This window comes from Mirounga leonina, unplaced genomic scaffold (genome assembly GCF_011800145.1).
Source record: "Mirounga leonina isolate KUSES-001 unplaced genomic scaffold, KU_Mleo_1.0 Mir_53, whole genome shotgun sequence".
NCBI lineage: Eukaryota > Metazoa > Chordata > Mammalia > Carnivora > Phocidae > Mirounga > Mirounga leonina.
Window position 1 is genome coordinate 17,559,659 of NW_023270807.1, and position 14,737 is coordinate 17,574,395.

Consider the following 14,737-nt stretch of genomic DNA (forward strand, 5'->3'; position numbering starts at 1 on the left):
AAAGAAAGAAAGAAAGAAAGAAAGAAAGAAAGAAAGAAAGAAAGAAAGAAAGAAAGGAAGGAAGGAAGGAGAGAGGGAGGGAGGGAGGGAGGAAGGAAAGAATCAGACTATTAGTAAGAAAGTAACAACTGGGATGACCATAAAAGGCATTATGCTAAGTGAGAGAAGTCCATCTCTAAAGGGTACACACTTTATGATTCCATTTATATGACATGGTAGAAAAGACAAAATCAATAGAGATAAAGAACAGATAAGTGATAGTCAGGGATTAGTGGTAGTGCAGGGGACGGAGGACAGAGGAACAGAATAAGGGAGATTTTTTGGAAATGTTCTATATCCTGATTGTGGTGGTAATTACATGAATCTGTTAATATATTTGAATCCATAAAAACACATACAAAAAGTTTATTGTATGTTATTTTTTAAATAAAAAAATTTTAAATTTGCCTACAATTTTGAGGGTGACAGATATGTTCATTATCTTAATTGTGGGGATGGTTTCATGGGAGTATATTTTCATCAAAATTTATGAAACCATATGTTTTAAGTATGTATAGTTAATCATATGTCAATTACACCCCAATACAAAAATGAAAAGTTAAAAAAAAGCTTGCCTATGAACATGAATTAGTGATAGCCAGTGATTTTTAAGTAGCACATCCAAAACAAACCAACCCACACCAAACTTCGGTTTTCATCTGAATAATGCAGACAAAAACAGAGTTTTTATTTTCTCTACTCAAGGAAACATCATGCTTTTCTTTGCTGTGCTTTCCTTGGGCTGAATCTGATAATTTGATTGAAAGTTACAGTCAGGTTTTCAGTCTCTTGACTCCTGGCTGACTCGATCCCAAAGCTACCATAATAAAATTAGCTAGAAATGGTTCTCCTGTGTGTACATCTTATACTTGAGACATACTTGGCTTGTTATTAATTAGTTGCTTTTTATGAGCATCTGAATAAGATAAATCTAGCCCAGAGACGGGGGAATGGATTTTACTGGGGATTTGATGAAGTAAAACAAAATTCCTCATTCTTTTATCCATTTTCCAATGATTGCTCGGTGATTGTTTACTTTGCTAACTGGATAAGTCACTGGTCTCATTCTGAAGATATTTACAAGCTAGTAGATAAAATGAGATATATTTACAAACATTTGTAATACAAATCAGAATGTGACACAAACAGAATAATGCAAATCAATTGCTCTGGAAGGATATTTCCCATCAATATGGTCAGGGAAAGCATTCCAGAAGAGAGCATATCTAAGTGGGGCTTTGGAGGCTAAGCAAATAAAGGCAGAAAGAAGAAAAAAGCAATTGTTTAGGAAATTAAGGCTGAAAAATATTGGGAATTAATGCTGGAAAGCATTTGAGGTAAACTTTGGTCACAGTAAATGTCAGCCAAAAGCCCCTTGACTATATCCTGAAGGCAATGAGGCGTCATAGAAGGAAGAATTCTGAGCTGGAAAGTGGCATGAACTAAGTGGGATATGGATGATCAGGCCATGGAAGTGTTTCGAACACAAATAATGGCAGAGGGGCTGAAGTCAGTGAAACTGGTTTAGAAGCCCAGAGAAGTACCTGGGTCTAAGGGTAGAGACCACCAGCTTTCAAATATTTTTAGCAGAAGAACATACAAAACTGCAGTCTTAGACATCATCTCAATATCCTCACTTACTCGTCGTAAAGAAATAGTTGTGCTATAATGTGCCAGGTTTTTCTACACTCTGAAGATACAGTGCTGAACTCAGCAGAATTCCAGTCCCTTTTGGAACTTAGGTTCTAAGGTGGGGGGAGGGGACAGAGCCCAGAGACAAATACACTGATACCCTGATGCCATGTGGCAGTAAGTGCCATGAAGACCAAAGTGAGGTTGGCAGACAGAGAGTGACTGACGATGGAGCAGGGCTGGGAATGGTAGACTGAGTGATGCAGAAAAGGCCTCTCTGAGGAGGAGACATTTGGGAAGAAATCTGAGTGGAAGGATGAATGAGTCATGTGAATTTCAGGAGGAAGAGTATCCCAGGCATAGAAATAGCAAGGACAACAGAGTTTATTTGGATTTGGGGGCCAGGAGTAGCCCTGGCTCCCTCAGTCTCTTTTCAGCCTGGCAGCCCTTGAGAACCCCCTATGAACTGCATGGATCCAAGGAATGGTCAGTTCTCTGACCATCTCTCTCCCACAGCCAGGTCACAGGAATGATAAAGAAGGGGGAAAGCCTGGCTGGGAAGTCAGTAGAATAAACACACGGAAACCCTTCTCTCTTGGTGGTGTCTCAGGGTGTTCCAAAATGAACAAGTGAGCTGGATTAGTCAACATATTAGAAAGACTTGTGAGGGTCCCATACACATCTGGTCAGACCTAGTTAATTTCTCAGTTCCTCAATGTCTATACTTCTAAAATATTGTTCTTCTCTCAAGATATTTGTCTTCTTTCTATCTTCCATCTGTTCTCCTCTAATTTAGACTCCGTAAATCTCATTCTGACAGAGCCTCACGTCCTAGAGATGGTTTTGAAAATTATGAAGAATAATTGAAGGAAAAATGCTGAAGAAAACTTTTCAAGATAATTCCTCAGCTAGCCTGTTTCGCAAGGTATAGTGAAACCTAAAATGTAGTAATCTAGTAAATGTGAACACGAAGGCTGGCTCAAAATCATAAATTGTCATTAGAAGTTTTTGTCTACACCATGTTTTACATCTGGCTGTAAAACTTATTCCTTAAAATAACCTTGATGAAGTATTTAGTTAGTTTTGGTTAACCACTGAGGAAATTAAAGGACAAAGTTCCTTTAAATAATCGGACAGGGCGCCTCGGTGGCTCAGGTTGTTAAGCGTCTGCCTTCGGCTCAGGTCATGATCCCGGGGTCCTGGGATCGAGCCCCGCATTGGGCTCCCTGCTCTGTGGGAAGCCTGCTTCTCCCTCTCCCACTCCCCCTGCTTGTGTTCTCTCTCTCGTTGTGTCTCTCTCTGTCAAATAAATAAAATCTTTAAAAAAAAAAATTTAAATAAATAAATAAATAATCGGACAAATCTGGGACAAAATATCCAACTCTGCATGTATTGCTTTTCAAAATATATACTTGGGAATCCCATGGTCCAGAACACTGAACATATATCTCCACAGATCTGTCCTATATAAAGACACTTTCATAGGTATTTAAAGGATATCTGCCCTGCAAAACTAAAATTAATAATAATATACTTGACCTCAGAAGGTATTCCCCTTTGTGCAGAAAAAACTGTCCAGGACTTGGAATTAAAGGAAAAAAGTGACTACAGAACTGATCGATGCCATACCAGAGCCTTTTCAAATAGGCCCATGCAAGGTTTATCAAATTCTCTGGAGCATAATTTTATATATATATTTATATTATATAATATATTTATTATAATATATAATATATAATAAAATATAAATACAATATATATAAAATATATATAAAAGTGTATATATATATTTAATATTAATTAGGCCTAGTCTTGGTAATTTGCAGAGGATTGGTAAGCTGCAAATTATTTTTCTCCAGTACAGATGCAAATGGTGTCTGTACACACGTAACCTCAAAGGTTACAGCTTTGTTGCCCTATGTCCAATGTGGCAAACGTATTTCAGCTGGCGATGTGATCCGTTTCTCTCAAATACTCTTCTCTGTAACACTGATCTTTTCATTACGGTAACCTCAAATGCTCTTTAAACCAGCTTTGCCGTCTTCCTGGTACCCTCACTAGTGAGTTAAAGAACTTGTTGACGGGGCGCCTGGGTGGCTCAGTGGGTTAAGCGACTGCCTTCAGCTCAGGTCATGATTCCAGGGGCCTGGGATGGAGCCCCGCATCGGGCTCCCAGCTCCGCGGGAAGCCTGCTTCTCCCTCTCCCACTCCCCCTGCTTGTGTTCCCTCTCTCACTGTCTCTCTCTCTGTCAAATAAATAAATAAAATCTTTAAAAAAAAAAAAAGAACTTGTTGACGAATCCTCATTATATGTTTTCCCAAGAGCCACAGTTTGTGCTTTTTGAGAAGTATACTATGACAGTTTGAATTCAAGTTTCATGAGGATAACTAATCTGTGGCCTTAATTAAACATTTGTTGTCAGGCGTTGGATATCTCACATCAAAACATGGGATTTCCCTGGCCATTTCCACCAACTATCTGGTTTAACTCCAGTAATGATGATTCTAACGTATTTTATAAAACGTTGCATTATCACGCCCGTGCACTTAACTGCTTTCCACAGCTGCGTGGCTTTGGTATCAGACTAATTTCCTGCCCCAAATTAATAAGTGGTTATAAATATCTACTTTTTTAATTCAAATGTGTGTTAGCATTTTTGGAATTCTTTTAGAGGCTCTCTTAGCTGAGGAATTTTTTTTCTGGTAAATCACAATAATGAATGCAAGAGTTAAATCTTTTTCTCTTTTTCCAGTGGATTATTCTGTGTCTCTATGAGAGCCCAATATTTTAAAAAGAGGATGTCAAAAACTACACTCTCAAAAAAAAAGCAAAAACCAAAAAACTCCATTCTCACCACTCCTCTGTAGGAGACTTGGCTCTACCCTTCATGGAAATGGGAGAGGAGTCTTTTGCATAGGTTCATTTGAAGTTTAATTCAAACTTACTGAGTAGTATTACCCTCTAATAAAGCAAAAGTTGTGGAGAACGTTTCAGAAGGGAGAAGACCTTTTTTCAAGGTTTTGTCAAGAAGAACTGGAGCATATAAGCAATTTATATATACCTTATACCTGTACTTCTAAAATACCAGGATTTTGGGGGCGCCTGGGTGGCTCAGTCGTTAAGCGTCTGCCTTCGGCTCGGGTCATGATCCCGGGGTCCTGGGATCGAGTCCCGCATCGGGCTCCCTGCTCCGCAGGAAACCTGCTTCTCCCTCTCCCACTCCCCCTGCTTCTGTTCCCTCTCTCGCTGTCTCTGTCAAATAAAATCTTTAAAAAAATAAAAAATAAAATAAATAAAATAAAATACCAGGATTTTGAATGGGTATGATTGTAATTTATGGAGTTGGGGGGAGGCAGTGGGTGAGGAAGGCAGAACAGAAAGGTAAAATTTCCTACTACTCAATATCCCATGACTCTCTTTCTTATCAATTAAAATGTTCTAGTTAATATCCAACCAAATGCCACCACATGTCAGAGAATGAATAAATAATAATAATAATTAAAAGCATTCAAAGTAAATTTTAACAACTAGAAGAAAATGTACATCTGGATTCTTGCTTACCAGAATTCTCCAGAGGCTTAATTTCTACATGTGTTCTTGCTTCTCATACCTTAATGATATAACCAGGTAATTTTTTTCTCTAAACTGTGATGACTTCCTATTCATGATAGGAGCTATTCCCATTATAAAGGAGAAGGAGCTTTTTTTTTTTTTTTTTAAAGAAACAGATAGTAAAAACACACTCTGCTGATATTACCTGGAGGGGAAGTGACAGTAAAAAGAAAGTGCCAATTTGACCCAGAGATCAAAACTGCTAAGTTGGAGAAGCTCACATAACCATCTTGACTTTCTGCCTGAGTACATCCTATAAACAAACACAGAGACAAAACGTAAATGTTAGTTACCTACTAAAGAGCAGTTTCTTCAAGTCTTCTCTGTAAAGAGGCAATTGGACACTAATGGGGAAAAAAAAAAGATTTAATGAACAGATTACAAAACCCATCAGGCTTTTCTTAGATAAATCTTGGAACCAAATAATCCAAGAAAGAATAATAATAACAGTAATTGAAAGTGTACTATGCCAGACGCTGTGCCTTCTAGACATCATTTTATATAAACTACACAACAGGAAATAGATAACCTTATGAAAGGTGAAATTACTCGGTGTAGGGGTTATAACCACATCTGCCTGATTTCCGAGTTGACATTCTTAACCACTACTATATGTTGACTATTTTGTTATTAAATGTCTGTCAAGAAAGTCTATTATCTTATAGGTGGCCAGTTTCTAGGCTCTGCCTCTCTTTTTTCAAGAAGTCTGTAGTTTATGTGGTGGCAGAGTTAGGCCAAGAGAGCAGGACAGCAGCAATGCATCAAATCATGACTGATAAAGGCTACCCTGATTTAGCAACTTGGGTTGCCTGGGCTACAGTTTCCATGAATAAAATGCAAAAAAAAAAAAAAAAGAAAGAAAGAAAGTTTACATCTTCTAAAACTAGGCCATCCATTTTTAAAGTGAAAGAAGGCAACTTAACTCAGGATCACATTCACAATGCCATTAGTTAGTCTTCTGACTCCACTACCCTCAAATTGCTTTGCTAATTAACAGCTGCTACAGTTCACTCTGGAAATGTCATGATGATCGATATGATGGACAATGAGTTGGGAGAGTGGTCTTAAAGTTTATAAATTGGTTTGAGATCTTTAAGGCTGAAAGGTATCATAAAGATATAATATGCTTAGTGTTACATTTTTCAATTCAATTGCTTAATCCTTTTTGTGGAAACACTGTCTTTCCTCATCAATTTTGCAGAGCTAACTATAAGTTCTTTTTCAAAAACATCTTTTCCTTCATCTCTTCAGCATCCCAAAATAAATAAAATGCCCAGAAAAATGGAAATAAATAAGCCGAGACTCAAATAAATGATAGGCACCCAAGATAAATGCAGTTTATACTCTTTAAAACCTATATGCATCAAAATTATGGTCAATAAACTCTTGCAAACAATGAACTGCAGAGTACAGATGTTCAACATGAAATCGTATGCTGCAGTTTTTCCTTTGACAAATGTCCTTATTGTCCCCATCTTTGGAGGAATATAAAGCAGCATTTAATCGAAATGTGTCCGTCGAGCGCAGTGAGTCTGGCTCGTAGAACAGCCGCCAAACTGCCTAATGGAAAGTGTTTTAGCTCCAAATGGGTTTGCTTTTGTGTTAAATACCAGCTTGCCTCAGAGATCTCTACAAAGATTCCCATATATATCTATGATATTCTCAGATTTGAAGCATATGTGCCCAAAAGCTGAGGCACTTGCTGCCAAGTACAGTACATTACTCCAGGGTTCATCATATCTCTGGAATGGTAATTGTAAAATATACAAATGCCATCGACAGGCTCCTTGATCAAGCTGGTATAAGCAATGTACTGGCTGGGGGAACTTGGGATGAGATGGGGTGCTGGGCTTGAAGCAAGATTGAAATTGACTACATGACTTAGCAGAGAGTGCTACCTGAATGTGTTGCTGTGGGGCATATGGTTTGCAAAATACCTCTCTGCCCCAATTCTCCCCCACAACCATCCCTCTCACCCCTAGCAATATTAGCAAACTGGTATATCATTGATGTTGAGACTTTTTTTTTTAATATCAAGAACGTATTTTTCCTACAACCAGGATCTATAATTAAATATGAAAGCATCTATAGGACCCTTAAATAATTATGTTCCAGTATATAAATTCACTTTTTTTTGTTAATTAATTATAACCTCCTTATTTACTGAGGAGGATCTACTGAGACAAGAATAAAAGGTTTAGACTAGACATACAGATATGGTTTTGTTGTTATTGTTTTTCTCCAGGAAATCCTTAGAAGAAGCTAGGTCATCCACCCCAAATTGTTTTGGTTCCACTCTTTCTGTAGTTAAAGAGAAGTGTTTCATGATGACTTCAAGAGATTCTTTCGCTCATATGAGAAGGGTGTTCTGGTGATGTGGGCATTCTAAAAACGCAAAACTCCGCAAGATTTTTTTCCCTACTTCATGACACACACAACAAAATGTGTGCATAGAAACAACTGCAGCCCATTTCTCATCCTTCCTCAGTAAATCTTCCAAGGAAGACAGTGGTGACAATACTAATCCAGATGAGTCAGCCGGCTGAGTGTGACATGGTTAATTGAATAAAATAGCAAACAGTTTCATTCATTTTGCATGGTCACAATATGATTCTAAGCTAGTCAATGATGATATATTTGGAATAACTGAAAGAAAAACAATGAAGGATTGGGGGAGGGTGTCAGGACTGGGGCAAAGTGAAGCATGGAGTCTGAGTAAGGTATGGTCCAGAAGAAGGTATGGAGGATGAGTGAAACAGAGAGTATGGGTAAGGTGGTGAGTATGGATAATATATGAAGAATGGTGAGTTATGAAGTATGAGTAAGGTATAGAGTACGAGGAAGGTACAAAGTATGGGTAAATGTATGAAGTATGAGTAAGGTGAGGAATATATGTAACTGAACCGTACAGGTAAAAATGTTTATGACAGCAAGTTTATGTTGTATGTAATTTACCACAATATTTTTTAAAAAGGGAATATGGGCAAGGTATGGAGTATGATTAAGGATACGAAGTATGGTTAAGGCATGGAGTATGAATAAGGTCCTGGATATGGGTAAGTTATAGAGTATGGGTAAAGGTATTGCTTTAGACTGAATGTTTGTGTCCCTCCAAAATTCAAATGTGGAAACTTAATCTCCAGTGTGCTGGGATTTGGAGGTGGGGCCTTTGTGGAGTGATTAGTTATGAGGCCCTTAAAAGAAACTCCAGAAAGCTCTCTTGCCCGTTTTGCCATGTGAGGACATAGCTAGAAGATGGCCATCTATGAATCAGGAAGCCTGCCTTCACCAGAGGCCAAATTTGCCATCACCTTGATCTGGGACTTCCTATTCTCCAGAACTGAGAGAAATAAATTTCTTTGTTTATAAGCCACTCTGTCTATGGTGCTCTGTTATAGCAGCCTGAAAGGACAAAGATAGGTATGAGTGTGTGTAAGGTTTGGAGTATGGATAAGGTATGGAATATGAGTATGATATGGAATAGAGGATGGGGGTAGGTGAGCTTCAGTATGCAGGTGAGGGTAGTTGATGTACACATTACTAAAACATGACAAAAAGCTGAAAATTGATATTTTTGACACTGTTGTCTTAAGGTCAGAAGGTAAACTAATTACTGTTCTATCTTATGAATCTCATATCAAAATGCGAGCAATAGCTAAATGGCATTGAAGAATGGACAGGATGACATCATCAAAACAGGCAGTTTAAAACTACCTCTTAATAGAATTTTGAATGTTTAATTTTCACTGGCCAACCTTGGATAGCTTTGCTTAATTATCTTACTTTCTTAATGATGTGGCTTGTTTCTGCAAATTTGCACATCCGCATCATTTTGGGCTGTTCTCTTTCCTTGGGATTTTAAACCTAAGGAGTTTCAGACTTAACTGCTTTGGTAAAGAAATGACCAAGAAGAGCAAAAATAGGAGTCAGCAATATGGATGGTACTTTCACCAAAGTGAGTAAAATATACATTGTTATGAGTGGAAGAATGGAAAACATGGAGTCTATGAGGTGAGTCTCACAGAATAAGCAGCATTACTGGGCCTTTAAAATTGGATCGTACAAACGGAAAGTGGACAGGGAGCTCAGGAGAGTAACAAGACTACAGAAGTTTGAGAAAATCATTTTTGTGCACAGGCTGAAAAGATATAGTTTCTTGATATAAGTAAATATATAGGGTAGGGAATTTATAGGCCAAAATAGTTGAAAGGCAACTTAAAAAGAGATAGCAGGCAAATTTATAGCTCTAACAAGAAAGGAAGAGAATGAGACAAGCCTGAAACAGTAAGGGTTTTGAACCTATGAAATATTTAATCATGAAATGTCAATTGCCTCTTCAAGAACATTTTCAAAAGGGACTAATTCTGTTTTCTGGAATTGATGAGGGATAGCTTTACAGGAAAACAAATGTATAAGCTAAATAAAAGTGATGTAAAAAAATTCTGGGATTAATTCATTAAAAACTATGTTGAGTGATATAATTCACTAACGTGGAAACTTTATCATAAGAATTTTATATCTTTCCTTTTTTTAAGACATGTAACAAAGAACAAAAGGACAATATGCTCAGGAGAAACAGGCATTATATACCAGATGATAGTAATAGTTTAGGCCAAAAAATAAATGCAACTAGCAGGAATGGCAAGATTTAGTATTTCTACAATGGACTTATTCTTATACATTTTGGCATTTCATGTATTTTACAGAATCCATGTGAAGGAGCTTAGGCTCATAGCCAGGGTAGAGCAAGAAATAACAGTAAAGTCATGGCTTATTCTTGGAAACCAGCTATTTTATAGATAGGCTGATATTTTGAACTGGTAGATGAGACATTTACAAGTTTAGAAAAAAAGATTACAGATAACCCAAAACCAACAGAAATGTCCTAACCAATTCATGAAGTACACAGAAATCTGATAAGCTGATGTTTTAAAGAATTATCAATTCACCTTTTATTTTGCTTCTCATTGTTGCCTGTGTGTTTGGGATGTCATTGATGTCATTTGATGTCAGTGATAAAATCATTGCCAAGACCAATGTCATGAAGCTGTCTTTTCTTCTAGGGGTTTTATAGTTTCAGGTCTTATGTTTTAGATTTTGATCCATTTTGAGTTACTTTTTCTGTAAGGTGTAAAATAATGCTCCAATTTCACTCTTTTCCATGTGGATATCTAGTTCCCCAACACTGTTTGTTGAAGAGTCTATCCTTTCCCCATCGTGTATTCTTGGCTCCCTTGTTGAGTATCAGTTGGCCATATATGTGTGGATTTATTTCTAGGCTCTTCGTTCATTCAATTGGTCTATGCATTTATCTTTAGGCCAGTACCATACTGTTTTAATTTTTATAGTTTTGTAATATACTTTGAAACCACAAAGTGTGATGCTTTCAGTTTTGTTTCTCTTTTTCAAGATTGCTTTGGCTTTTCAGGATCTTCTGTGGTTCCACATAAATTTTAGAATTGTTTTCTCTATTTCTGTAAGAAATGCTATTAGGATTTTGATAGAGATTGTACTGAATCTGTAGGTTGCTTTGGGTGACTATGGACATGTTAAGCAAAATTAGACAAGAAGGATTACATCAAACTAAAAAGCTTCTGGGCAGCAAAGCAAACAATCAACAGAGTGAAAAGGCAACTTACAGAATGGGAGAAAATACTTGTAAGCTATATATCTCATAAGGTGTTAATTTCTAAAATATGTAAGAAACTCCTACATCTCAAAAGGATAAAAAAAGCTAACAACCTGATTTTAAAAAATAAGCTAAAGACTCAAATAGACATGTCTCCAAAGAAGACCTACTAATGGCCAACAACTATAGTATATGAAAAGATGCACAAAATCACTAATCATCACGGAAATGCAGACCAAAACCACAATGAAATACAATCTCACACCTATTAGGATGGCTATTATTAAAAAAAAAAAGAAGAAAGAAAGTGTTGGTGAAGATGTGGAGAAACTGGAACTCTTATACACTGTTGATGGGAATGCAAAATGGTGCAGCCACTATGGGAAACAGTATGGAGTTCCCACACAAAAATAGAAATAGAATTACCATATGATCCAGCAAGCCCACTTCTGGGTATTTATCCAAAAGAATTGAAATCAAGATCTCAAAGAGTTATCCAAACCCCCATGTTCATTGCAGTGCTATTCATACTAGCTAAGATATGGAAAAAATCTAAATGTTCATCAACAGATGAATGGATTTAAAAAATGCAATATATGCATACAATGGCATACTATTCAGTCTTAAACAAAGAAAACTCAAAAATATGCAACAACGTAGGTGAATCTTAAGGACATGATGCTAAGTGAAATAAGCCAGTCACAGAAGGACAAATACTGTACCATTCCACTTACACGTAGTATCTAAAATAGTCAAACTCATAGAAGCAAAGAATACAATTTTTTTTTTGTTTTTTTTATTTTTATATGCACAACTTCAGAGAAAGTAAATGAAGCTAGCAGTGGTACTAGGACTGAACAGGAAGGCAACAGAGGACAAAGAAAGGTGGAGAGGGGAAAGTAAACTCTGAGGGCCTGCTCTGGACCAGGTGCTTTGCATTTGCCATTGCATTTGCCATTGTATTTTTTCTTCATAACACTGAAAGTGTTTCTATTTCCCCATAGAAACCACATCATAGGGGCGCCTGGGTGGCTCAATTGATTAATCACCCGACTTTTCATTTCGATTCTCAGGGTCCTGAGATCAAGCCCTGTGTGGGCTCTGCACTCAGCAGGGAGTCGGCTTGGATTCTCTCTCCTTCTCCCACTGACCCTCCCCTCGCGTTCCTGCTCAATCTCTCTCTCTCAAATAAATAAATAAATCTTAAAAAAAAAAAAAAAGGAACCACATCATATCTGCGACTTGCTCCCTGGGCCAATCCATGATACTGTACCAGAATCATTTGTCTTGGAGGACACGCCCTTTTTCTTACGACATATTGAGGATATGGTTATGACAAAAATGCTCCTCCATCATGCAAGGGGAGAAGAGGAGGTGTCTCCTTAAGTATTTACTGCCAGTCTAATCTTGCTTTTCACAGATATGGCACTGTAGACTGGGGATAAAGGAGATTTCTTCCAAATTACCCAAGATGCTGAGTATTACCGACCTTGCTATGAATTCTAATGGCTGCAAACATTTTCTTGCAGATGTAGTAGTAACAGGTGTCTGAATGTCACAGGTACCTACCTTTCAGCACTGAATCCGATGTCCCTTCCAGGGAAACAGAAATGGTCCAAGGCTCTGAGGGGGGCCCCAAGGACTCTATTCTCCTATTCTAGAAATAGAAAAAAACAGGGTGGCGGGGGAGTTGCATTGAGAAGAGAATTTTGTGAAGTTATCTAAAACAGAAAAGAATTCAGACAAAATCACAACTCAGTAGAGACAGGCAAAGGAAGGAAAGTGATGAATATTTTCTTTCTTGTGTTAAGAATATATCAAAATAAGCTTATCAAGAAAAGAGGGGCGCCTGGGTGGCTCAGTCGTTAAGCATCTACCTTCAGCTCAGGTCGTGATCCCAGGGTCCTGGGATCGAGTCCCACATCGGGCTCCCTCCTCGGCGGGAAGCCTGCTTCTCCCTCTCCCACTCGCCCTGCTTGTATTCCCTCTATCGCTATCTCTGTCTCTGTCAAATAAATAAATAAAATCTTTAAAAAAAAAAAAAAAAGAAAGAAAAAAGAAAAGAGAGTGGAGATTATTGCAGGAGAAGTTGGGGCAGGTTGGTGAAGAAGAGAAAGGAAAGCTAAGTTTACAGAAGAGGAGAGTGGCAGTACGTGTTGAAGATTAACAAGGAAGGCAAGACTGAGAGAAAGAAGCAGGACTCAGCTGACTGAGTGCCAGATGACCTCCAAAGGGACAGGTTTCCAAGTGTGGACCTCAATCTCATAGGCTTCCTCCCCATGCAAACATGTCAGGGGTGCATTTCTACAATAAAGAGTAGAAAGCTGATTTAACTACCATATTTCCCTTCCTTCCCCCCGTGACTTGAGTAAATATAGAAAAGATAAAATAGAATCAGAGGGCATGGACACTAAAATCAGAATTAAGCACAGACGCCTTTGTTGATGATTTACTTAACCACATATAAGAGAAATCATTTACAATAACATAAAACTGTAATGCAGATGTGATAGCAGACATTCTTTCATTAGCATATGAAATGACTTCTTTGGGAAGGCCAGATTTCCAGAAGATACGAGAGACCTGCTTCAAGGATTTGCTTGGGGAGGAAAAGCATCAGGCTTTTATTTTTACTCTTGATCAAATTCTGGGCACTCACAGAAAGTGGAAGGAAGCCAGCTGTGAGGTTCCTTCACTCAACGGAACGACAAAGTCTGTGCCGACAGCACACGGGGGCCACTCGGTAAATGCGTGATGTGTGCCGGACACGACACATTCCCAGCTCTAAAGAGAGACTGTTCCCCACGAACCAGTTACCTGCTTATCCAGAAAAACGAGCCATGGTTGTACTCTAAGTTCTTTTCCCACTTCTCCGTCTGAAGGCTGGACCAGGACCGAGAGAGCGTAGGGCCGAATATATATCAAGTCCCCAGTTTTAAAACTGCTTGTATTTCTGGCACGTGTTGACAAAAACAGAATACATCCATAAGGTTACAGATATCATGGCAGGAACGATTTCTAAAATGCATTATTACCAGTGAAAATATTTGCATTTGCTGTTGTTTCTAGAAATTTCATAATGCAGTATATAGAAAATATGACCTTATAGCCAAAGAATCATTAAATGTTTATTTTTTACGTTTGCTTAGCATTGGAAATGGATGGACTGGGTGTGTGGGAGGGGTGGAAAGAAGCACAAATTATGAACTTAGATTTTTATCACTGTTCATTAATATCAGCCCCAAGAATGCCTAATCAGACTAAAATATTTAAAAGGTACAGATAGATATGTTCACTAGTCTGCTCATAAGTCAGCTCTCCCCCAAAAGGTTCTGATTTGTGGTGTTTTCCAATTTTTATGGTATAAAGACTTCGACAATGGCTGATTCCGTGGTACTAAGATGATGTCACTGAAAAGAATTGGAAGAGACGCCCGACAGCAAGCTCCGGCAACAACACTGTTTCACATAGAATTGCGCAGGTAATCCTCACAACAACCCTTCCATATTTACATTCTCCACAGTGTGCTTGCACTAAATAGGCTCCATAACGGTGGAATTAATTGAATGAAGGCTTTAGGGAGAATAAGAACTTAAAATTCATTTATGCTGAGCACTTACTGTATACTAGGCACTATTCTAAGCTTTTCACATATAAACCCATTGAATCTTTAAAATGACATGGTGATGTAGGTACTTCTAGTTAAACTTGAAGAAACTGAGACCCCAAAGGCCTTAAGTAACTTGCCAAAGGTCTCACAAATGGTTAAGTGTATGATCAAGGTCTAGAGCAGTTAACCAATAAGCTATATTGTTTTTCACCTC

At 38.0% G+C, this 14,737-nt stretch overlaps 1 protein-coding gene across 1 annotated transcript in view; it reads right to left on the bottom strand.

Annotated features, from left to right (window-relative positions):
* The window catches only part of PKHD1 (PKHD1 ciliary IPT domain containing fibrocystin/polyductin), a 454,138-nt gene that overhangs the window by 22,402 nt on the left and 416,999 nt on the right, over nucleotides 1–14,737 (bottom strand). The window contains exons 61-63 of the mRNA XM_034990755.1: nucleotides 13,731–13,866; nucleotides 12,483–12,570; nucleotides 5,430–5,537 (exon numbers count right to left, since the gene is read on the bottom strand). Coding sequence (XP_034846646.1) covers nucleotides 5,430–5,537; nucleotides 12,483–12,570; nucleotides 13,731–13,866 — 332 coding nt within the window. The remainder of the gene's footprint in view (nucleotides 1–5,429; nucleotides 5,538–12,482; nucleotides 12,571–13,730; nucleotides 13,867–14,737) is intronic.